The following is a 24,936-nucleotide window of genomic DNA, read 5'->3' as shown; positions in this document are numbered from 1 at the left end:
AAACAGACCAATCTTTCTAAAACACAAAATAAATCATATAATTTTCTTATTTGATTTCCCAGGTCTTCCACTATAAAGTTGTGCTTCGTAGCTGACGAGTGTGACCCTTTCTGATCATGCCTTTCCGTCACTGAAGTTGCATCACCATTCCTGTCTACGCTTTTTCCTCCCCAGCTGCGCTGGGATGGTTCATTTCTTCATGCTTTGTCTGTGCCATTGCTTCAAGTTTTCTTTAGCTAGTTAATTCCTCTAAAACATCTCACTTCTGAGCTGCTTCCCCTGAGCCCTCAGGTTTAGAGGGAGCCTCCCTCTGCTCCTTCATGACTGTAATGAATTACTTTTCATTGGGAGAGAGAAGCTGAGTGTTCCAGTCCTAAACTGTCACTAATTTTGTGACACAGGGCATATTAAGGGAGGCTATATGGGCTAGATGATTGTGAGTTATTTAAGTGCCGACCTTCCTCAAATGTAACTGTGATCATTGAAAAAGTGATGGTCATTTAATTCACATCAGTTCATCAAAGTTTCATTAGGTCTCCATAAAGAAATTTCTACTTGCTAATTCGCTCTCTAAATGTTGGGTGCCAGGTACTGTGTGGGGCCACAGGTATAGAGAGGAAGTGGAGATTTCCAGAGGGAGGATGCAGCCACAGTTCTGGGATTCGGGGGAAATATCAAAGTTAGCAATATGTATTTGGGATTCAACAGTGAGAATATGGGCTTGGCGTGGTGGCTCACGCCTGTTATCCCTGCACTTTGGGAGGCCGAGGTGGGTGGATCACAAGGTCAGGAGTTCAAAGCCAGCCTGGCCAACATGGTGAAACCCCATCTCTACTAAAAATACAAAAATTAGCGGGGCATGATGGTGGATGTCTGTAATTCCAGCTACTTGGGAGGCTGAGGAGAATTGCTTCAACTCGGGAGGCAGAGGTTGCAGTGAGCCAAGATCGTGCCACTGCACTCCAGCCTGCCAGCCTGGGCGACAGAGCAAGACTGTGTCTCGGGTGGGCGGGAAACAGTGAGAATATGGCCATTAAAGCTATTGGGAAGGGTGCCAACTGGGGAAAATGTATGGAAGATCTGCATAGATCACTGGAGGCTTGGATACATCCTGCTTTTCAAACATTTCTTCTGTGAAAGGGAAGATGTTCTGAGTGCAACTTTCCTATTCTGAAGTATTAAAAAATTATTTTGTATCTTTTTTTTTTAAATTTTTTTTGAGATGGAGTCTTGCTCTGTTGCCCAGGCTGTAGTGCAGTGGCATGAGCTACCGCACCTGGCCATATCTTTTATAATTGGTACACTGTAAATCATTTTTTTTTTTACATACCCCAAGGACTATGACAATAGCAGAGGGCAGATTTTATAATGAATCTACATATTAAATAAATATATAGATAAAATGTACAAACAGGTTTCCCCTGGAATGCTAGCAAATTTGAAAATTAGCTGAGGATTTATCTTTTGAGGGAGCTTTGATAACTGGCAGTAACGTTTTTTCTCTTCTACTTCTTACACTATGGAATAGGGTGGTGTTAAGTTTTGTTAAAAGTGCAGGCGGATCATGAGGTCAGGAGATCGAGACCATCCTGGCTAACACGGTGAAACCCCGTCTCTACTAAAAATACAAAAATTAGCTGGGCATGGTGGTGGGCGCCTGTAGTCCCAGCTACTTGGGAGGCTGAGGCAGGAGAATGGCGTGAACCCGGGAGGTGGAGCTTGCAGTGAGCTGAGATCATGCCACTGCACTCCAGCCTGGGCAACAGAGCGAGAATCCGTCTCCAAAAAAAAAAAAAAAAAAAAAAAAAAAAAAAAAAAAAAAAAAAAAAAAAGGTTGTTTGTAGCACTATTTGTGGAAGTATTTTTAGCAGAACTCTGCAGAGAAGCTTGGAGCTTGGTTTCTCTGGTAGGGAGTATTAGATTGGGTCTGGGTGACGGCTGATCTTTGCTCTCAGACTAGCAGAGCATTGTTTCTTCACAGTTAAGTTGTGCTTATCAAAATGATAGCAGTCTTTACCTAATAAAATGAAAGGTCATTTCTGTGGCACAAGATTTCTCTTTGAAATTCCCTGCATGTTCTCTTTTTGGATAACTCAGTGATGAATGTCAGAATGAATTTGGAACATTACCTTTGAAATTCTGCCACAGAACAAACTGAGCAAGAAAGGTGACTTTTTTCTTTTCTATACCTGAAAATCAGAAAATATTAATGAAATTAGTATTTGGAAAATTAAAACAACAGAAAGGTAATCTCTATTTTTCCAAGAAAACTGCTATTTACACTTTGAAATATCTTTTTATATTTATATTTATTTATTTAGAGACAGGGTTTCACCCTGTTAGCTAGGCTGAGGTGCAGTGGTACGATCATAGCTAACTACAGCCTTGAACTCTTGGGATCAGGTGATCCTCCCACCTCAGCCTCCCAAGTAGCTATGACTATGGGCGTGCATTACCATGCCTGGCTAATTTTTCAATTTTGTATAGAGACACGGTTTTGCTATGTTGCCCAGGCTGGTCTCCAACTCTTGGTCTCCAGTGGTCTTCCTGGCTCAGCCTCCCAAAACATGATATATCTTTTAAAAAATGGGAAAACAGAGTAGGGTGTGGAACTTGTAAGTTAGATCTCTAAAACTTGACTGGGCATAATTTTCTAGTACTTGTTTTATATAGAGATTTCAGGTCTCTGGCTCAGATACTAAACAGAATCTTTCAAGGAGAGGCTAGGATTCTCTGTGATTACTATCCCAGAAGGTATTTAGGACCAGATACATTTCAGAAGCACTGTTGTAATTGCTAAAGATCACCATGGGGCATCTTGTTATAGAAAGATATTCTTCTTCATAGGCTGCCATTTCCCAGCGATGTAAGGACTGATAAGCTAATTCATTATTCTGATCCTTGGCATTCTCCCCCTTCTCCCTCCCATAATTCGCCTCTCCATTTTTCTATTTTTCATGCTTTCTATGCACAAAAGCTGAGCAAGGAGGTGGGATTGTGCTGAGATAAGCCCGTTTTGCTCATTGCCCCCTGCACATGTGTTCAATTGGTGGTGAGGAGGAAGTTGAATATTCAGGGTTCAGGTGGGGGCTCTCAATGCCTCCCCTTTTAGAATATTGCATTCTGGAAAATTAAAAGCATAAATGTAGAATTAACCCTAATGTATTAATCACCCAGGTTCAACAATTATCAACTCCTGGCCAATTTTCTTTCATCTGTACTCTCTCCCATATTGTTTTGAAGCAAATCCCAGATATCTTATTATCTATGAATATTTCAGGAGTATCTCTAAAAGATAAGAACTGTTATATTCTTTTGAACTTCAGAATCTTCTAAGAAAACAGAACATGGCAGAGTGGAGCTATACCCTAACTAGGCAGAGCCTAGGATTAAGGGGAGCAAAGACAGTGACTTGAGGTTTTTCTTTAAAAGAGCTCAAAAAGGTAACATTTCTTCAATTCATTATTGAATGGTGCTTTTCTATGGTAAATCCATGGTAAATCCAGGTATATTAGTTTATGGGAGAAAAGAGAGCTTTAGCAAGGGATTTGAGAGTGAGCGAGGAGATAGAAAAGTGAAAATAATTGAAAGTTGGTTGTTCTTACATGGCAAAGTTTATAATAAAGCTTTGTAGAATGTACATTAGAGTCCTTTTTGAAAGACTTAATTGTTCACTGGTTGGAGATTAAAAACCTGTCTAAGTAATCAGAGTTTTTTAGCTCAGTGTTTAAGTACCAACTGTTGTTGAAATAACGACTGTGCACCTATCTAAATGGTAATGAAATGCCAGCAAAGTTATCCATTTGCTTTTTCTCATTCTACAACATAACAGTGAGAGGAAAGGGATAAGACATTTGACATCTGATCTTTGTTTTGAAAGCTGGGGAGACAAACATATCAGTTAGCATAAGATTCCTTTCTTTTTCCACTCTTTTGAGGCATTAAACATTCTAAGGTTTGTTAAGATACAGTAGAAAAATTTTTTATAAATTTTCTCCTTGGATTAGAATCCTGAGGTTATTTAAAATTAATGCAGTGTGAACATAAAGCTACTCTGGGATTTACTACTCTGGAACTTGACTGTTCAATTACAGATATTCTATGTAGTGTGAAGATAATTTCATGGTGCATGCTTGCAGAATGGAAGAGATGCCTGCTTGATGTGCTGTTATAAATATATACTGAAACGTAGCAAGTTGCAGCACAGTTATTTAAAATACCACCTATTCCCTGCCTTCCCTTTCCCCCTTTCCCTCCTTCCCCTATAGTGCCCTCAGAATACCATGATCTTTGTTCATTCTTAACTAACTCATTATTGTGCTGAGGTAACTTGGTGTACAGATAACTTCTTAGATGCAGAAAATAGTTTTCTAAGCCAAGTTGACATATGGAAATCTGAATTTGTTGGATACTTTGGGGGGGGGTAATTATTTGCTTTCTAAAGGGATTCTTTTTTGAAGGATTTGCAATAGAATCCTTTAATTAGTAGTTAATTTCCAATTCATTCTACACATAGATTTTACAGAGCACTTCTTTTAGGCAAAGTGAGTGATGGACTGTATTAGTTTGTTTTCATGCAGCTGATAAAGACATACCTGAAACTGGCACAAAAAGAGGTTTAATTGGATTTACAGTTTCACATGGCTGGGGAGGCCTCAGAATCACAGCGGGAGGCGAAAGGTACTTCTTACATGGCGGTGACAAGAGAGAAATGAGGAAGAAGCAAAAGCAGAAACCCCTGATAAACCCATCAGATCTTGTGAGACTTACTATCACGAGAATAGCATGGGAAAGACTGGCCCCCATGATTCATTTACCTCCTCCCGGGTTCCTCCCGCAACACATGGGAATTCTGGGAGATACAATTTAAGTTGAGATTTGGGTGGGGACACAGCCAAACCATATCATGGACTCTGTCTGAAAATGTGCTTTTTAGAATTTTCAGGACATTTTGCCCTGTGTAAAGCTCCCTTCGGCCGGGCACGGTGACTCACGCCTGTAATCCCAGCACTTTGGGAGGCCGAGGCGGGCAGATCACAAGGTCAGGAGATCGAGACCATCCTGGCGAACACGGTGAAACCCTGTCTCTACTAAAAATACAAAAAAATTAGCCGTGCATGGTGGCGGGTGCTTGTAGTCCCAGCTACTTAAGAAGCTGAGGCAGGAGAATGGCATGAACCTGGGAGGTGGAGCTTGCAGTGAGCTGAGATTGTGCCACTGCACTCCAGTCTGGGCGACAGAATGAGACTCTGTCTCAAAAAAAAACAAAAAAAACAACAAAAACAAAAAAAACTCCCTTCTTGTCCCACATTATTTCATTAAGTCTTGCCTGGCTGTGTGTGTGGAGTATTACTTTGCTTCTGCTGTGTGGAATCTTCTTCCCTGCATTTCTTGAATCAAGTACAAGATGTCAGTAGGTGATATCCTGAGGAACGAGATAGGCAAATAGGATTTAATATTCTACCTAGGTAAATTGTCTCTTCCAGCAACACATCTTTCCTTTAAAGAGGGACATTTTGGTGGTTTGAGCCCATTAAGAAGCAATTTTCCAAAACTAGATTTTTCAATGTCTAACATGTTCAAAGAATAGTCACCTTGGGAAGTCTACTCTCTCTTGGGTTTCCAAGTTAATAACCACTCATTGTGACCTTGAGAGGATCAGTTTGGTGTTAAAGAAGAAACAGTTACCTGGGAGAGTGTTAGTTCATGGTTGCCCAGTATAGAGCCCTTTCTACAGATCACTGGCTCCTCTCATTTAAGGACAAAGCAAGGGAGGCTGATGGGAGGCCAGGAGGCAATTTGCATGCAGCTGTTGAAGCCCTTTTTGGGGCTGACTCTTGACCTTGACCGAGATCACCTCTGGGAGCAGCTGAAAGGCTTCCCGAGATTGATGGTCTTGGCACACTAAGTGCCTGTCTTCTTGTCCCTGTCTTTCATGTCACCTGCCCTTTATAGCAGAAAAAGGTATCTCTCGTTGTGCCTATGCTTCTTTGACCTGGTATTAGTTAGCTTGAAACAACTCAAAGAGCAAATCTGTTCATCTGGAGTTGCTCACCACAATGCACCACCCCCTCATTTGATCTCAAATACCTTTGCATACATTGTGCTCCTTGAGGCTGGATTTTCTGAGGACCTTTAGAGCTCGTTCCCTGTGTTTTTTTGGTTTGTTTCCTTGTTTCCTGCTTGAAATAACCTCTGTCAGCTCCCTTTAACAACTCCCTGGTCAGCTTCACACAGGCTCTGTTCCACATCTGGCCTCAGTTGTGTGTGAATCTAGTAAACGTGGTGACATGGAGACAGCTGACCTGATTCAAGTTCCGACCCTGCCACTTGTTAGTGTGTGATATTAGGCAAATTTTGTAACCTTTCTGTGCCCAGGTTCTTATCTGTAAAATGGGGAGTAACAGTAGTTCTTACCACAGAGCGAATGGAGCAAACACTTGTTTCTCCATCCTTAGTTTAAGAACTAAAATATTACAACATAGTTGAAGCCTGATTGGGTTCCCTCCTGATTGTGTTTCCCACCCTGCCCCTAAATGGCAGCCACTATCCTGAATTCGGTGTTTTTATACTTCTGCATCTGTTTATGCATTTACTGTTTGTGTGACTATTGTTTTACATGGATATTGGTAAATAATAAGACCCATGAGAGACGAGATGGAACTGTCTGAGAAGCCACGTGTGAAGGGTGTGTAGATCCCACTCTAGCAATTATGAGGAGAGGAGAGTGCAAAGCTCTGTCATAGTTCTCATCAGGAGAGCACCAGGTTTTGCCTTTGTCCCCTTCTGTTTGGTTGCTGTCCCTCCAGGCCTGTTGATGCACCCAAGGAGCACAGCCTGGCCTCTTCATATCGTTTTGTGCCTTCACGCAGAAAGGGAATTATGCAGTCGAAGTTTACAGCCCCAAATCATTCTCCAACCCACTCGAGTCTGTTCTTGCTTCATTTTACTGACATCTGCTTTGTTCGTTTCTAGTTTTAGGGATGTGATTAATGTTCCTCCAGCCTCTGACTCGTTGCCTTTTTTCCCCTTTCTGTTTCTCCTCTCTCCCTGGTTTGGTCTTACTCTGAACACTCAGTCTTTGCATTTCCTAGAAGCAGCCCTAAAGCCTCTTCTATGAACTGCTCACCAGCCAGATGCAGCCGGGTTCCTGGGACCACCCCCTTTTTGAGCACCAGAGGGTCAACTACCGGGTGTGCATGGCCTTGCCATCAACATGCACAACCAATTGTTTAGAGCATATTATTGCTTTACGATGAGTTAGGGGATTTTGTGATATAGACCCTGCACAGGCAGGTAGATTACAGGTGTCTGTCCGCCTTAGTCAGAGATTCAGCTTAGGATCTCTTAGTGGATGAGTCTGAGCTACTGGTTTCTGACCATATCTCCTTCAGCAGGCCAGTGACACTGTTGAGCTCAGAAGTGGGGACACTAGTTTCTCCCTGGTGGGGCTTCTTCTAGCTGTAGAGGTTTAGGTTGAATTGAAGTGACACCAGTTGCTGTAGTCAATCATTTCCAGAATTCAGTGCTAGAGATGACTGAATTCCTTTTGCTTCTTTGGCCCCTCTGGCTGGCCAAGCTTCACATGTGGTGTCCCTGGTGCCTCTCCCCTACACACTGCTCTTCCTTCTGGGCTCTAGCCCTTGCTGCTCTGGAGTATGTGGCAGCCATTCCTCAGTTCTGCCCATGACCTCATTCCCTTCCCCCACCAGTCACATTTAATGACTTTGGTTTTCTGGGTGCTGATCCATCTCCTCCCGACCAAGCACATTACAGAACTTCTGTGGGGCAATAGCTACCTTTTGTTCAGTGTGTCTACAGAGCCATCATGATGACTCTGAGCACTGGTGGGTTGACCACCTCAGGACATTAGTTTCTCTTCCTCCTTCACCCCTGGCTGGGAGAGAAAATCTCCAAGTCTCTGTTGTAGCACTTCTACCTTATGTTGAGGTTCCTGGTCTGTATTCTTCTTGATTCGTCCTTATATTTCCAGTACTTACCCCAGATCTTATATATGAGAGGTTCTTATAAATAACCTCATATGAGAAAAAAAACTTATTAAAAAAAATCTAAGCTTCTTGAAGCTATAAAGCTTTAATCACAAAAAAAGTTAAGCAAAATCTAGAATAGGTTTGATGTGGACAAAATAGAAGTTATTAGAGGGACTTGGAGCAGAAAATGTCCAGATGAGAGGTCAGGCCACGGACTGACGCAGGAGCCCAGGACAGGCTGGAGATGAGAGCATGGGGAGAGTCGGGGGGCACAAGCTGGTACATGCAGATATAGCATGCTTCCTGAAGCTGACGGAATTGGGAGCCAGTGCCTGACACACACGATGAGATTCGGAAGGCAGGGGTCAAACATGCAAAGATGGCAGCTCTGCAGCCAGCCCACAGAGCTGAGGGGCACCTCTCTCCAATCCTGGCAAACGCTGGCACAAGACACAACTGGACTCTTTCTGTTGCTCATGAATTTTCATGAGGCAGTTGGTGAGTTGTTCTCCAGGTCTGTGGGGGAATTAACAATTCAAAAGGTGATCTCATACAACTCAGACCCTTGTGTTTACCTCTGGGAAGATCTTCTAATCATTAACAAGGTTCACTGGACATGCTACTCTGTGTTGTGTGCCTGCTGCTTGGAGGTCCTGATGTTTAGCCATGTGGGGATGGGCTTTGGGCATCCTGTAATCTGGTAGACAATATCAGCAAGTACAAAAAGACCTATAAGGTAATGAATAGTAGAAATGTTAGTTGCACTTCCTCATGTGTGATACAGATAATAGAATACTAGAATTGAAATCATATAAGTAAAACATTTTGTAAAAATCTAAACATTTATATGTAGAGAAGGTGCTTTTGGAAGCATGGCCTTTGGAGAAGATGCCATTGATTTTGGAGCCAAGAGACCTGGGTTAAAGTCCTAACTGTGGATTGACTCTGAGGCTTGTGAAGGTCACTTAATCCTTATCAATCTTTGCTTTCTAATATAATATATGGGGGCAATACTTGTGGGATAGGGTGGTAAAAATTAACAATGGGATAATGTACATGAAAGTGCATTCATTCTTTCAGTCCATTCATTCATTCAGCAAATACTCATTGCTCATTTTGTGTTATGTGCCAGGCACTGGTTGGTGCTAAGGAGATGAAATTAAAGAAGATAGCTGTGATCTTTGCCCTTCAGATCTTATAGATAACTAGACTATACAGAAAGCTGAATCACATTATATACTTGGAAAGTACCATGTGACTATATTAGCTGGGGCAGTTAGAAAAACTTTAAGAAATATGGCACTAAGGTGGGTAATGGCACTTTAAGGGTAACTCTACCCTTAAGGGTAGAGTTTTGACAGACAAAATGGAGGAAGGGGACCTCTAGGCAGAGAAATGAGTGTGAGCAAAGAGAAAGTGAAGGGAATAATTGGATAAAATGAGTAGATCAATGAGGACAGGAATGTCAGGGCAGGAAAAATAGATTGGGTCTGGCCTTTGCTTCTCCTTCCCATTCCCTCCACCTTTCAGCGTGAGATTTTTAGCCACTCATTTGTGGAATAGAGCCAAGAGGAAGGTGATCAGCCACATGGGATCCAATCACTAGCTTCTTCATTTTTAGTTAAAATTATGACAAGGCAAGATTAAACACAAAGAAGGGCTGGGTAGGTATGTATGCCAATCTGGGAAGGCCTAAATTCCAGGGGAGCTAGCTGGGATCTTTTCTCAGCCCTCCTAGAACTCTTGTAGAATTTGGCATTCATCTCCTTTTGTCTTGAAAATCTGTGCCATTTATAGTTTCCAGGGGGAGAAGCTAAATTCTGTTTTGGACGAGCTGAGTTTCAAGATGGCCCAATTGGAGGTAGCCTGCTGTTAGGCAGAATTAACTACACATTTAGTACCTTCAAGGCAACAGCTAACCTAGTGCTAGGATTTCTTTCTCTCCTTTTTACCAATGTTCTTGATACTGGGAATACAAAGTCCCAAACCTACAGAAGACTCATTGATTTGGTGGCAGGTCTGAACTTCAGTAGAGACTTAAAAATCCTCAGAGCTGACTGTATACACTTCCCAGAAGTACTGTGATACAGTTTGTCTTCCTACTGCAGTATAAGGTGAATTATTCATTCAGTTACTTCTTAAAGAAATGCTTATCAAACATCAACCATATGGCAGATATTAAGTGCTGGGAATGCAAGAGGTATAAGACACCATTCCTGATCTTAAGGAACCTACGGTCTTAAGCTATACACACATATGTACAACTGTGGTCTGATAGGATAAGGACAGACAGATCATAAGAAGGGAGTATGATGAGAGAGGACAGATCATAAGAAGGGAGTATGATGAAAGCCCAAGAGGAAGCAGGGTGGCTGCATAGCTGACCTCCTCACCCCCTTCAAGTTTTTGCTCAAATGTCCTCATTTTGATGAAGACCACCCCAACTCTCCTTTGAAAAAGGGCAGCATCTGCCACCTCAACACTTCTGAGCGCCCTCATCCTGTTCTACAGTTTTGCTTTTTCCATTGCATTTATTGTCCTCTGTCCCAGTTGGCTGTTGCTGAATAACAAACCATCTCCAAACTTACTAGCTTAAAACAATGATTGCCTCTGTCTCCCTGTTCTGTTGGTTGACTGTACTTGGCTGGGTAGTTCTTGCTTGGGGTCTGTCCTATAGTTGCAGTCAGACATCAGCCAGGGTTGCCATCTTTCAAAGGTGTAACTGGGCAGGATGTCCAAGAGGTTTTCTCACATGGCTGGCCATTGAGGCTGCTGTCAGCTGGGAGCTCAGCTGATGCTGTTCACCAGAACATCTTCATGTGGCCACTCTGTGTGACTTGGGCTTCTTTATATGACAACTGGGTTCTAAGAGATAGTGTTCAAAGATTGAGCATTCCAAGAGGTAGGAAGTGGAAGGTTCCAGGCCAATGGCAGACCACCCTTGGAATTAGAACAGCATCACTTCTTCTATATCTATTGGTCCTAGGACCTGCCCAGATTTACTCTTGCTGGGGGAGTGGCAAGGTCACATTGCAGAAGACCATATGGGATGAAAGATACAGTTGCAGCCATTGTTGGGAAGTCATTCTGTCATACTTCCTAAGTTAATATAAAGTTCATTTTTATGCCTATTTTGTTGACTCTTGCTAGGGTATAAGCCCCATGAAAGCAGGAGTACCCACTGATGCATTCCAAGCACCTAGAACCATGCTTGGCACATATGTACACAATGAACGTTTGTTAAATTTTCAATGAATGGTGTCCGTTCCTCTGTGTTTAGGTGGATATTAATCTCATTCCTAATTTACATTCTTTTCTCTTTTAACAGACCATAACACTCTATAAGGGCTGTTATCATGCCTTTTTATTCACCACCATATTGCTCAGTGCCTGGCAAGGAGCTGATGTTCAATAACTGTATGTTAAATGAATGAGATCAGACCATATTTGAGCTGGGATCTGAAGGATACATAGTATTTTGCCAAGAAAAGAAGGAGGTGTAGAGCACAGAGGCAGAAGAAAATACTGTATGGCAAAAGAGAAGGATAAATGAGACTGCAGTGAAACTATGAGTCCCCTGAAGCTAGGTCCCACCCGATTTGACCTCTAGTCTACTTCTCATAGGACATAACTGGTGATTCCATTAGTCATACCCTCTGCACATGCTTGTTGAATGAATGAATGTCAAAGGAGTGTGTAATACGTGAACTCATATATGGCTTTTTTTGTGGGGGAAGCAGTTGGGTTAGATAAAATCAATCATAACTCTTGCTAATTGAGAAAATCTTATACATACAAACCCAGAAATATTTGTTAAAGTATTGAAAAATAGTAAAATGTAATATTTTTGAGCATAACGAAAGCTAGTTCAATTTGTCATATAACTTGCAATTAGAGTAGTGTCATTTATAGTCTTACGTTGCCTTCCTGCGCGTTGTATGCCCAAGAGAATGCAGCAAAATATTTAGGGTCAACCCTGAAACTTAGACCAAATCTTAAAAGGGAAAGAGACTAATTTTTAGGTCAAGGGGAAAGAAGAATGAGCCATGCATTTTTCTTTTTTCTTTTTTGAGACAGAGTCTCACCCTGTCACCAGGCTGAAGGGCAGTGGCACGATCTTGGCTCACTGCAATCTCCGCCTCCCAGGTTCAAGCGATTCGCCTGCCTCAGCCTCCTGAGTAGCTGGGACTATAAGCATGCACCACCACGCCCGACGAATTTTTTGTATTTACTTAGTAGAGATGGGGCTTCACCATGTTGGCCAGGATGGTCTCGATCTCCTGGCCTGGTGATCTGCCTGCCTCAGCCTCCCAAAGTGCTGGGACTACAGGCGTGAGCCACTGCGTCTGGCTGAGCCATGCATTTTTCAAAGGGATAATGAAAATCAACAGCAAGACAGCAGAGTAGTGAAATCCATGGTACAAACACAATTTTTAAAGAAAATTAACACAAATTATTTTTTATTTTATTTGTTTATTATTATACTTTAGGTTTTAGGGTACATGTGCGCAATGTGCAGGTTAGTTACATATGTATACGTGTGTCATGCTGGTGCGCTGCACCCACTAACTCGACATCTAGCATTAGGTATATCTCCCAATGCTATCCCTCCCCCCTCCCCCCACCCCACAACAGTCCCCAGAGTGTGATGTTCCCCTTCCTGTGTCCATGTGTTCTCATTGTTCAATTCCCACCTATGAGTGAGAATATGCGGTCACAAATTATTATTTGTAATTTAATCTTTAAATTTAATAATGCTTTAAAAATCATGTGTCTTTTCTATAAGCTTGTAAACCAGATATTAAAATTTCAAGGAAAAAAATCTATTTAAGCCTTTCATATCTTAAGCCATAAGAAATATTCAGTGGCAGGAAAATAGAGCACTTGTATCACTTCTTGTGCTTTCCATTCACATAGCGGTTTAAAAAAAACCCAAAATCAAGCCCAATTACCTTATCTTTAATTATATTTAGCAGTAGAGTTTATTAAACGTCTATGCAAAATCAATCTTTTCCTTCGCCCAGTTCTGTATGAAAGTACTAACAAATAGTGAATATTTTGTGCAAATAGTGACTCATAAAAATGTAGACTCAGCCACAGATTTTAATTTATAAGCCTTGGATCTGACAACTGTACAAAAATAATGTGAAAAATAAAGCAATACTTGAGACATGAAACAACCCATTTCTCCTGATCTGGCATCCTGTTAGCAGGGAGGAGAAGTCTGTGATGCTTCATATACGCAAGAGCTTGGCATGGCCTTAACCATGCATAGTCTTCCATAGGTCCATTGATGCCTTCAGTTCTTCAGGTGGATCATTTTCAGCTCTGGAAGCATTGTGCCCTTTATTCAGTCATTCTTACTTATATGTCCTGCCATCTCTAGTTGTGGAATTTTTCTGGCTAGAGCCTAGTGGTTCATTTTGCATGAGTTGGGAGCCTCCTTCATTGCCATCTCAGCCAGTGAAACTGATTTATCACTCAGAGTGATCACATGCCCTTCAAGTATTTTATGATAGTATTGCTATGACATATGTCTGACTTCTTGCTGAACGTGTGGTGTATACCTATATTCACGTGTATATATACATATGTATTCACACACACATACCAGATTTTTACCTGACTCTTATCAGGCACATCTAAGAATGCTGAAAGTTTATTCCTAGCCCTTCCAGCAGGTATGACTGTAGTCTGATTTCCAAAAGTCTGAAGAACCTGTTTGATCACTTCTGAATGGGAAGGAGACACAGCGGTTCCTGGGGGTTTCTCCTTGTAGGACTTATGGCTTTCACATTTGAACCACCATCTGCCATCACCCAAACTGTATATTCAGAAAGTGGCTTATGTTTTTCTTCTGGCACCAGGGTTACCATTTATAGCCACACACTCGATAATAGTGACATTCTTTCAAAGATCCTAGTGTAGCATCAAGGAGGTCAGACAGTGGTATTTTCTGCTAGTACCTCTCTGAAGCTTGGTTATTTCCTTCAGAATATCCCAGAAGATAACCTGGTCTGCCACACCGACATGTCCTGCAGTAATTTTCTGCCCAGTGGGGTGGGCAACCTTGAGGTGAGAGAGCATGTGGCCATTTATTGTCTTCCCTGGAGATTCCTTCTGGGCTTAGCTTGTGGCCTTCTCCTTGTGGGCACTGCTATGGCGGACCCACTGCCTCCTTACCCCACTAGACCTCAGGGCTTCATGTGAGTTTTCCTTCTTTTTTTTTTTTTTTTTTTTTTTAAAGAGCTTTATTGCAAGATAGCTCACATACCATAAAATCCACCCATTTAAAGTGTACAGTTCAGTAACTTTTAGTATATTCACAGATATGATTCACCTATCACCACCACCAGTTTTAGAATATTTTCATTGCCTTCAAAAGAAACCCCGCCTTTTATTCATTGCTGCCCTCTCTCCCCAAGAAACCACTAATCTACTTTGTCTCTATAGATTTCCCTATTCTGGGCTTTCACATGAGTGGAATAATACAATATGTGGTATTTTGTGACTGGCTTGTTTCACTTAGCTTCATGTTTTCAGGGTTCATTCACGTTGTGGCATTTATCAGTATTTCATTCCTTTTTATGGTCTATTGTATGGACAGACCACATTGTGTCTATCCATTCATCTGTTGACGGATGTTTAGGTGGTCTCTTTTGGCTATTGTGAATAATGCTGCTATGTACATTGGGGTACAAGTTTTTGTGTGAACATGTGTTTTGTGTGAACATTTCATTTCTCTTGGTTATATAACAAGGAGTGGAATTGCTGGGTCATATGTAACTCTGCTTAATCATTTGGGGAACCACCAGACTGTTTTCCAAAGCAGCTGCCTCGCTCTGCACTCCCAGCAGCTGTGCCTGGTGGTTCCAGTTTCTCCAGATCTTCTTCAACACTTGCTGATCTGACTTTTTGATTCTAGTTATCCTAATGGGTGTAGACTCATGTAGGTTTTCTTTTTTAACTGTTAAATTTTGTGGGTGCTTAGTAGATGTGTATATGTATGAGGTATGTGAGATACAGCAAACAGGCATACGATGCATAGTAATTGATACAGGCATTCAGTGTATAATAATCACATCAGGGTAAATAGGGTATCCGTTACCTCAGGCATTTATCTTTTGTGTTACAAATAACCCAATTGTATTCTTCTAGTTATTTTAAAATATGTATTTAATTATTGACTAAAGTTACCCCGTTATTCGGTCAAATACTAGATCTTATTCTTTTTTTTTTGTACCCATTATCACATAGGTTTTAAAAGATTTTGGGAAGGATTTTCCCCTTTGAAATAGTTTTTTCATGCAATGTACACATTTTTGGGCATTCTCTTTCCTAGCATCTGTAAAAGCATGACTCCTAAGAGGTCCTCTTGCCTGTCACAATAATGAAATTTCATTATTTGTTAACCAAAAAATTTCATTGAATAAAACCAATGTGGGATACTTTTGTGAAATGTGCGAGTTGAAGGGAGGAAGGGGTGTGGGGAGAAGCGGGGCAGTTGGCATAGCTCCTGGGGTGTTGGTCTCCTCCAGGAAACTGCTGTGATTCTCTTCCATGTGTCTGACCGGCCTGTTTGCCTTTCAGGAGGACTGGCGTTAGCCCAGGTGCTCTTTTTCTACGTGAAGTACTTGGTGCTCTTTGGCGTGCCGGCTCTGCTCATGCGCCTGGATGGACTCACTCCACCCGCCCTCCCTCGCTGCGTGAGCACCATGTTCAGTTTCACCGGGATGTGGAGGTCAGGCGCTGCGATTGCTAAAGTTGGTCAGGCGTGTCCAGTGGGAGGAGCATGGCTGGGCCAGCCTCAAAGGGTTCGAGCTACTATCCTCTCCCTGTCTCTCGCTCAAGCTGCATTTGGCATCCATGTCTTCATCCTACTAACAGGATGACTAATCCATGCTTTCTGGGTCTCTCACAATTATGATTAGTCTACGTAGATAGGTGAGATAAGAAAGTTTCTTTCTGAGTCTGTGTACCGACGCACAAAGGGTTATGTTTGAAGTGGTTTCTTACTAACCTGGGAAAGGCTACTGTATCTTGATTTTTTTCATTGCTTTCTCTTTTTCTTGAAAATGACATCAGTGTATGTGAGACTGTTAAGAAAAATAGACTCAGGATAGTAGGTTAGGCCAGTGTTGCAGTATACTGTTTACTAAATCTAAGTTTCATTTTTCTTATCTCTTAAACAGTAGTAAAGATAATCCCTGTCTCCGGGAGTTGTTTTGAAGATTAAATAACCTAATGCATGTAGAGCAGGTGGTATATAATAGATGTTTACCAATGTTAGCTTTAACACTTGTGTTATTCCTATGCTCTGTGGACATAATAGATACTTTTTTCTGAAATTTTCTTTTCTGGATTTTGACCCATAGTCTTCTGGTTGGTGTGGAGTCTTTTTTTGCTTAGTCCCCCTGCCATTTCAGATTGTTGTTTTCAACGTGATGGACTTGTTGCTGTGTTCCTCTTATCACTTCCAGAGTGTAACAAGTGACAGGATTGAGTTTGCAATTGAAAACCTAATGGAAGAACCTCAGGCTCAGCACTGGCACAACCATGGAGTTGGTGCCTTATTCATGTGGCTCATTCCTTTTTATTTTTTTAATTTTTGAGACAAGTTCTCGCTATGTTTCCCAGGCTAGTCTCCAACTCTGGGCTACATCCTTCCGCCTCAGCCCCCCAGTAGCTGGGATCACAGGCTTATTCATTCTTAAATTTCATCTCTATAGGCAAAAAAACCAAGACACAGGTAGGGGAAGAGCTCAATAAATACTGCCATATCTAATGTTGCCATTCAAAAGGAGGTAGGTAGCACTCCACATCCTGATTTTTCATAGTAACTTATTACAGATGCTGAATTTATCAAAGCCTCTCTAAATACATTTTATTTTTGGTCTAGTTTGCTTCTTGGAGTAAGAAATTTCATATGGTTATTGCAAGGAATTACAAGGAATGAATTGCAAGGAATTGAAAAGAATTGCAATTGCAAGGAATTGCAAGGAATTCAAGGAAGGAATTGCAAGGTTTCTTTTTGAAAGAAACCCTTCAAAAGGTGGAGTTTCTTTTGAAGGCAATGACATTGCAAGGAATGTTGAGTAGTTACTCTGATCTGCCCTTACTTCATCAAATATCACAGGTTGCCCTGGTTTCATGGCAAGTTTGGGGAATGTTGGCAAAGAGGTGCTCTCTCACTAGAAGGCCAGGGAGTGGTTTTTGTTGAAAAGATGACCCTGGTTGGAAGGCTCTGTTAACTTTTGATTTACTCATCAAAGTCACTTACTGAGTCAATGGGTTGGGACCCAGCATGATTTGGGAACATGTCACAAGTGTCTGGTGTGAACCTTGCACAGTCCCTCTGCCTACTCAGTGTGAATGCTTGTACTCTTGCATTTCTTGGGAAGCACATACCCCTAAAAGGCTTCTCCCATATTGGCTGGCATGATAAAACCATAACTCCCTGGCACACGTGCTGGTTTCTGGGTCCATGTCCATAAATACCAACCCGTTGTGTCACCAGAGGCAGTTTTGGCAGTTGACTATATTTCATACTCAAAATGATTGTCTTGTCCTTTATTTTAATATATATTTTTTTTGTCCAAGGAAGACCTTCAGTTCTATATCAACCACAGAGGTGGAGAGAACATGTCTGTCAAGACCTTTGTCACTGTCTTGATTAGAACTAGACTCATATAGTTGAGACCCCAGGCTGCTGAAACAGTCTCTCCTCTCCCTCATTTAAGACAAATGTGGACAAAAGAGTAGTAATGAAAAGTTAATCTGAGGAGGAAGCTCTGGGGTGACCCCTTGGAGTGATGTCGTTCTAAAAAGAGGTGTTTTTGAGGGCATGTGACAAAGTAACAGGGCCTTTCCTGGGAGTGACCTAGACTTTTATCCTAGCTTCTTTAGTATGCATAGGTGTAGATTTTCCACTCCACATTTTAGGTTTCTTGAAGGATTTTCCAGGCTACTAATTATACTTAGAAACACACATGTCTTTGCACAGAATGGCCATTCCATACTAAGTAGTTAAATTTAGGTATGGAGATGAACTTTTTCTGAGGCAGTGTACAATGTAAGACTCAGAAGTAGTTTTTTAATTGAAAAAAATAGAATAACAATTAGAGTGTCTCTTTTGTGTGATTTGCAGATGCTCCTTTACTAGTAGGAGGAGGTTGACCATCTTTCATGTTCAGTATCTGGTGGCATAACCCTGACACTTGTCCTGGTCTCATTCTCTAACTTTTCTCTTTAAGAATGCTTGTTAAAGGAAACTAGGTTTTGAATTTGTAATTTCTATTAACAGCTAACCTTACTTTTTCTGGGCCATCTGTTGAAGTATTGCTGCAGACAGGGAATGGCTCTCTTCCTAGATTTAGGTTTGAGATGAATTTAATCATGAGCAGATGTGAACGCTGGTGATGCAAATTATTCTGCTGGGTCATGTCAGCTATTCACATGGTGACATAAAGGGCACGGTGGATGGGAAGTGGAGGGAAGAAATGTAAAAACAATCTCCAGAGATGACTTAATGCTTACCTGAACTTCTCAAAGATCTACGCTGAATGAGGTTTAGAACTGCTGATAGAGGAATATTTAGCACCCCCCCCCCAACCCATTTTAATGGAGCCATACCCTCCTGAACACCGTGCTGACTGATTGCATCATCTTTCAGCCTACTTAGCATTGAGAGACTTGAAGTCAGCAGCCTGCCGTATCAGAGGAATATGAGCTCTACATCATAGAACAGATAAAATTGGCCATTACCAGAGAGATAATCTTCCTTGCCATGCTAGTTCAAATTGACTATGAAAAATTGCAATTCACCGAGAGGGCCCAAACCTGAAAGTTAGGACCTGATGGGTTTGTTTTTCTTTCCTCTTAAATCTTCTTTTTCATATAATTTCTGCTCAGATTATTTACAGATATAACAAGACTCCAAGGAGTACATGTATTCCCACTTGCATGATTTTTCTGGGGTCTTATGGACCTGAGAAATTGATAAGTTTCTGCTTAATTTTTGGATTTCACATTTTAATTTAGATGGGCTGAGATGTGTAATGAGCATTTTTTGCCAGGAGTCATTAAAGATGACGTTGCATGTCTAAGACTCCAAATTAGAGATCTGATCCTATTTTCGTGATTTGATTTCTAGCTATGGAAGCAAAGCGATAGAATTTCCCATGGTGGCTGGTGAGTTATGGGTCAGTTTCAATTATTTCAGGAATCCTGCACAGCTTGCCCTCTGCATTTCTTGAATTATGATGCTTTCAGGTGTTCAGAGGCAAACTCATGCATCCTTGCTTATCCCAGGGGGATCTGGGTGCTGTTGGTGGCTGCTAGACCTTAATATATAGGAGTATCTTTAGGCTGAGAATGAGGAGGAATCTAAGCACCTTCTTTTAGTGAGGCATTGATTTCATGGGCTTTTAGGTCAATAGGAGAATTTAGGTCCCTAGGTAGAGAGTTGGTCCGGCATATTAGATGATAAATCAGCTCTACAAACTGCTGGCTTTGCATTAGTACTGCCTTTGAAACATGCTTAACCACCAGTTTCAGGGCAGGATGGTGGTCCTGGAGCTGGTGAAGTACATTATCATGTCTACTGGCATTGTTGGGTAGAAGGCTGGAATAGGGTGAGCATAAAGAAGAAAAGGTCAAATAGGTGCTGGTAATAAAAGACTGCTTTTTTTTTGGCAGCAGTCTAGTGACTAAGAGCCGGCTACCTACTAGTTATGTGACTTTGGACACATAATTTAAATTCTCTGGGCCAATCTTTTAATCTCTAATATGAGGAGAATACTACTACTTTGCCTCATGGGGTGCCATGAGGATTGAGCGAGCCTGGCGTATAGTAGGTCCTCAGGAAGTGGTAGTTTCTTAGTACTTCTTTTTTGCTTAAGAGCTTCTGCACAGCAAAGGAAACTACCATCAGAGTGAACAGGCAACCTACAAAATGGGAGAAAATTTTCGCAACCTACTCATCTGACAAAGGGCTAATATCCAGAATCTACAATGAACTCCAACAAATTTACAAGAAAAAAACAAACAACCCCATCAAAAACTGGGCGAAGGACATGAACAGACACTTCTCAAAAGAAGACATTTATGCAGCCAAAAAACACATGAAAAAATGCTCACCATCACTGGCCATCAGAGAAATGCAAATCACAACCACAATGAGATACCATCTCACACCAGTTAGAATGGCAATCATTAAAAAGTCAGGAAACAACAGGTGCTGGAGAGGATGTGGAGAAATAGGAACACTTTTACACTGTTGGTGGGACTGTAAACTAGTTCAACCCTTGTGGAAGTCAGTGTGGCGATTCCTCAGGGATCTAGAACTAGAAATTCCATTTGACCCAGCCATCCCATTACTGGGTATATACCCAAAGGACTATAAATCATGCTGCTATAAAGACACATGCACACGTATGTTTATTGCGGCATTATTCACAATAGCAAAGACTTGGAACCAACCCAAATGTCCAACAATGATAGACTGGATTAAGAAAATGTGGCACATATACACTATGGAATACTATGCAGCCATAAAAAATGATGAGTTCATGTCCTTTGTAGGGACATGGATGAAATTGGAAATCATCATTCTCAGTAAACTATCGCAAGAACAAAAAACCAAACACCGCATATTCTCACTCATAGGTGGGAACTGAACAATGAGAACACATGGACACAGGAAGGGGAACATCACACTTCGGGGACTGTTGTGGGGTGGAGGGAGTGAGGAGGGATAGCATTGGGAGATATACCTAATGCTAGATGACGAGTTGGTGGGTGCAGCGCACCAGCATGGCACATGTATACATATGTAACTTACCTGCACGTTGCGCACATGTACCATAGAGCCTAAAGTATAATAATAATAATAATAATAATAATAATAATAAAAATCAGACAAAGTCAGAGGTGACTGAGAGGTCCTCCTGCTAATGGGCCAGGTAGGGAGGAAGTGAGCAGTGATGGGACTGGCTGATGAAAGGATCAATTTCAGCTCTGCACCGGAGATGTGATCATTCAGAGATAGAGACTATGGTGGAAGCAGTATGGGCTGGACCTTCAGAGGAGGGGCCTTGGTCTTGTCATTTTTGTCTGTTTCCTTATGTGAGAGGAGGACTGAGGTGTCAGATGAAAAGACCAGGAACAGCATCTTGTCACTAGATGATGCCTGTGTTCCCCTCTACTTGTCTATTAGCCCCAGCCACATTGAAGGGAGATGACCACCAGGATCCCTGTGCTAAAGTACACCCACCCCCACAAATCTCCTTATTCCTCAGTTTCTTGAGGCATTAAAATGGGGCTGATCATAGTACTCATCTCACTGCATTGTTGTAAGGGTTAGGTAAGATCATGTACTAAAGCACTGGATACACTGCAGGCATGCTGCAGAGATACCAAAATATAAATGATTAACTGATCATTACATAATTATATAAACAATTATTAATAATCATTACAAATAGAGTAAAATTTATGCCATTTGTTCATTTGCGGTTTTATTTATGAGACAGTGTCTCGCTCTGTCACCCAGGCTGGAATGCAGTTGTGTGATTATAGCTCATAGCAGCCTCTACCTCCTGGGCTCAGGTGATCCTCCTGCCTCAGCTTCCCAAGTAGCTGTGACCACAGGCACACATCACCATACACAGCCAATTTTTTTTTTTTAAAGTTCTGGGATACATGTGCTGAATGTGCAGGTTTGTTATATAGGTATACATGTACCATGGTGGTTTGCTGCAACTATCAACCCAACATCTAGGTTTTAAGCTCCGCATGCATTAGGTATTTGTCCTAATGCACTCCCTCCGCTTTCCCCCCACACCTGGCTAATTTTTAAATTTTTTGTAGAGGAAGGGTCTCTACTGTTTTGGCCAGACTGGTCTTGAACTCCTGGCCTCAAGCAATCCTCTCACCTTGGCCTCCCAAAGTGCTGGGATTACAGGCATGAGACACTGTGCCCAGACCCACCATTTGTTTGTTTTTTAATTTCTCAGAAAAGAGAGACCTGATAGGGTGCTAAGTGTTGAAGTAGATGGAAGGTAGAAGAGGTGAGTGACAAAAGGTGAAAGACAGATTTCAAATTAGACGCATGGGAGTCCCCTGAATCTGCCCCAGTATGACCTCTGCCTCACCGCTCACAGAGCTCTTATTCATTCATATAGCTTTGCAAGCAGTTTCCAGCCACTAGACATTTATATTACCTCACATTTTAGGTACCTACCTTAGTCAACCCCCCTCTCTCATAGTCCCATCTCAACAAACTCAAAACATGTTTTCTTTCTTGTAACATTCATATTTTAAAATCCCCTTACCTTTTCCTTCAAACACAGACTTCCATAGATCAAAGTGGAAAGGGACTATCAAGTTAAAGCAAATTTTACGAACCATCATTATGTTTTGCTTCCTGGATTTATTTTTGCTTCACAGATAGTGTGTCCTCTTCTCCATTTTCTCCCTGTGTGGAAGATTTTTTTGGGGTGCCTTTACTACTGACAAGCTCTTGGATGACTTTTAGAGTAAGAAGCAATCTGATGTAAGAAGCACCAGACATTTTCAGATGGAAGATGTTGATCACCAGTCACCAGAACATAGTGTTTGAGGCCACAGATCTAGAGCCTGAACTGCCTGGGTTTGAATCCTGGCTCCACTACTTATTAGCTGATGACCTCTCTGTGCCTTCGTTTCCTTCTCTGTAAGATGGAGATACTATAAAGGGTATCCAATTCCTAATGGAGCTGGAACCCTGTACCTTTCATGGTAATAGTCACACTCTACTTGGTTGCAACCCATCAGCCTAGAAGCCCTTTGAAGGCAGTGATCATGTCTTATTCTTGTTTAATGCTGTAACCCTAGCACCCTCCTCAGTGCCCAGCATTCAGTCGAAAGCTGTGCTGAATGGACAGGTGGTCACTCTTCTGAAATTTTGATTACCAGGTCTTAAGAGCAAGATTTCCAAGTATTGAGGTCTGGCAGCTGAGCGGCTTCGCAGCATGTGGTGACGTGTGGCTGTAGGTGTACCGTACCATGACTGCTATTGATACTCCACTGTCATCTCCCTGTTTTTCTCATTAAGTATTAATACATGACATGCCAACATATCACATCTGCCGCAATTTCTTTGAGAATGGCTTTGCCTTGTAAGGAATCTAGAAAGAAGAATGTTTGCCTTTCTTACTTTATTACTGTCATTATTTTATCAGATGTTGTGCCACATCCTAGATAAGAGATGAGGGAGAAAGTTACAAATGTAAAGGAAGAAAAAGGGATTGAATTCAGACTTGGCTAGGAGAGAGGAGTTTGGCAACTGTTTATCTTTGGAGGTAGGATTTTTCTGAGGGAGGTGCTGAAAGGAGATATCCTAATGCCTTATAGAAGAAGATAAGGAACTGGATGCAAGGCTGGGAGAGAAGCCCTGCTAAAACACATCCTCAGAATAGCCCAAACTCTAATAATAATAATTGTAATAATAACAGCAATAGCAGCAGCAGCAGCGTGAAGAACACACAATGTTTACATTCTACCAGGACAGTTATTTTTAAACAATGTTTTAAATTCATTTAAAACAACATTATTAAGCCCATTAGATGTTAATATAACATTTTTTTCTGAAAAAGTAACTGTTTTCCAATATCAAATAATTTAGTGAGAAGTTTTTTGCAGATTTAAACAGAATTCTCCTAGCAATTATCAGTGCACTGTTGTTTACTTTAGTCACCATATTGTATGACAGATCTCTTGAATTTACTCCTTCTAACTGAAATTTTGTATCATATGAAGTAGTTACTATAATTACAGATAATCTAGGGAAATGGACAAATATTAAGAACAAGTCTAATTCATCTAAAATATTCACCACCTTTGGCAAGTAAAATTATCTGATCCTGTAATAAGATCAGATAACATCTCAAAATCAATTAGAAGGTACTTGAGCTATTACAGCTTTGAAAATGTGTGTCCCTGTGTTTGTGCACGCACACACACTCAAGTGTAATTTATTCAGAAAAAAAATCCTCCCACATGGCTTGTTCCCACTTCTGCAAGGACAGTTCTAAGTTCTTTTATATATTCAATGTATGTAATCTTTACAAAACCCCTGTGAAGTAGGTACTATTATTTTTGCCACTCTACAGATGATGAAACTGAGGCATAGAGAGGTTGAGTAACTCTCCTTAGATGACACAGCAAGTGAGTGGTGGAGCTGGGATTTGAATCCAAGCACATGGCTCTTGAGTCTGTGCTCTTGATCACTCCCTTTTACTGTCTCTCTAGTGAAATGGAACTGAAGCAGATTTCTCCTTCATGGTCTGGAGTGTGGGGCTTGTGGGACAGGATCTGGAATTTCGGGGTACCTGAGAATGAGTGTGGCTTACATACTGACTCCCTAGAAAGGGAAATGGTTCAGGGAGTGATGGGAGGGGTTCAGTCTGTGTCACAGTTGATGAAAATAAACTCTGTAAAATATTTAAAGACGTTTATTCTGAGTCAAATATGAATGACCAATGCCCAAGACACAGTCTCAAGAGGTCCTGAGAACCTGTGTTCATTAGGTTATAGCTTGGTTTTATACCTCAAGGAGATATAACACATCAATTAATGCACGTGAGTTATACATTGGTTTGGTCTGGAAAGGCAGGACAACTTGAAGGGGGGGCTTACAGGTCACAGGTGGATTTCAAGATTTTCTGATTAACAATTGGGAAAAGAGTTATTATCTAAAGACCTAGAATTGATAGAAAGGAATGTCTGGGTTAAGAGAAGGGGTTGGTAGAGACCAAGATTCTTATTATGTAGATGAAGTGGCAGCTCTTAGAGGCAATAGATGGCAAGTATTTCCTCTTCAGACCTTTAAAAGGTGCTCAATTCTCAGCCAATCTCTTCAAGATCAGAAAAGGACCTGGAAAGGGAAGGGGATTCTCTACAGAAT

The 24,936-nt window shown here is 41.4% G+C and overlaps 1 protein-coding gene across 12 annotated transcripts in view; it reads left to right on the top strand.

Moving 5' to 3' along the window:
- Positions 1-24,936, top strand: part of HHAT (hedgehog acyltransferase) — a 388,363-nt gene that overhangs the window by 154,280 nt on the left and 209,147 nt on the right. For all 12 annotated transcript variants that reach the window (XR_010127770.1, XM_063672407.1, XM_063672403.1 and 9 more), the window contains one exon: positions 15,582-15,732. Coding sequence is in view for 11 of the 12 variants with exons in the window: in XM_063672407.1 (XP_063528477.1) it covers positions 15,582-15,732 (151 nt within the window). In the remaining variant the exon portion in view is untranslated. The remainder of the gene's footprint in view (positions 1-15,581; positions 15,733-24,936) is intronic.

Source organism: Pongo pygmaeus, chromosome 1, assembly GCF_028885625.2.
Source record: "Pongo pygmaeus isolate AG05252 chromosome 1, NHGRI_mPonPyg2-v2.0_pri, whole genome shotgun sequence".
Lineage (NCBI taxonomy): Eukaryota > Metazoa > Chordata > Mammalia > Primates > Hominidae > Pongo > Pongo pygmaeus.
This window is presented reverse-complemented; position numbering and strand designations above follow the sequence as displayed.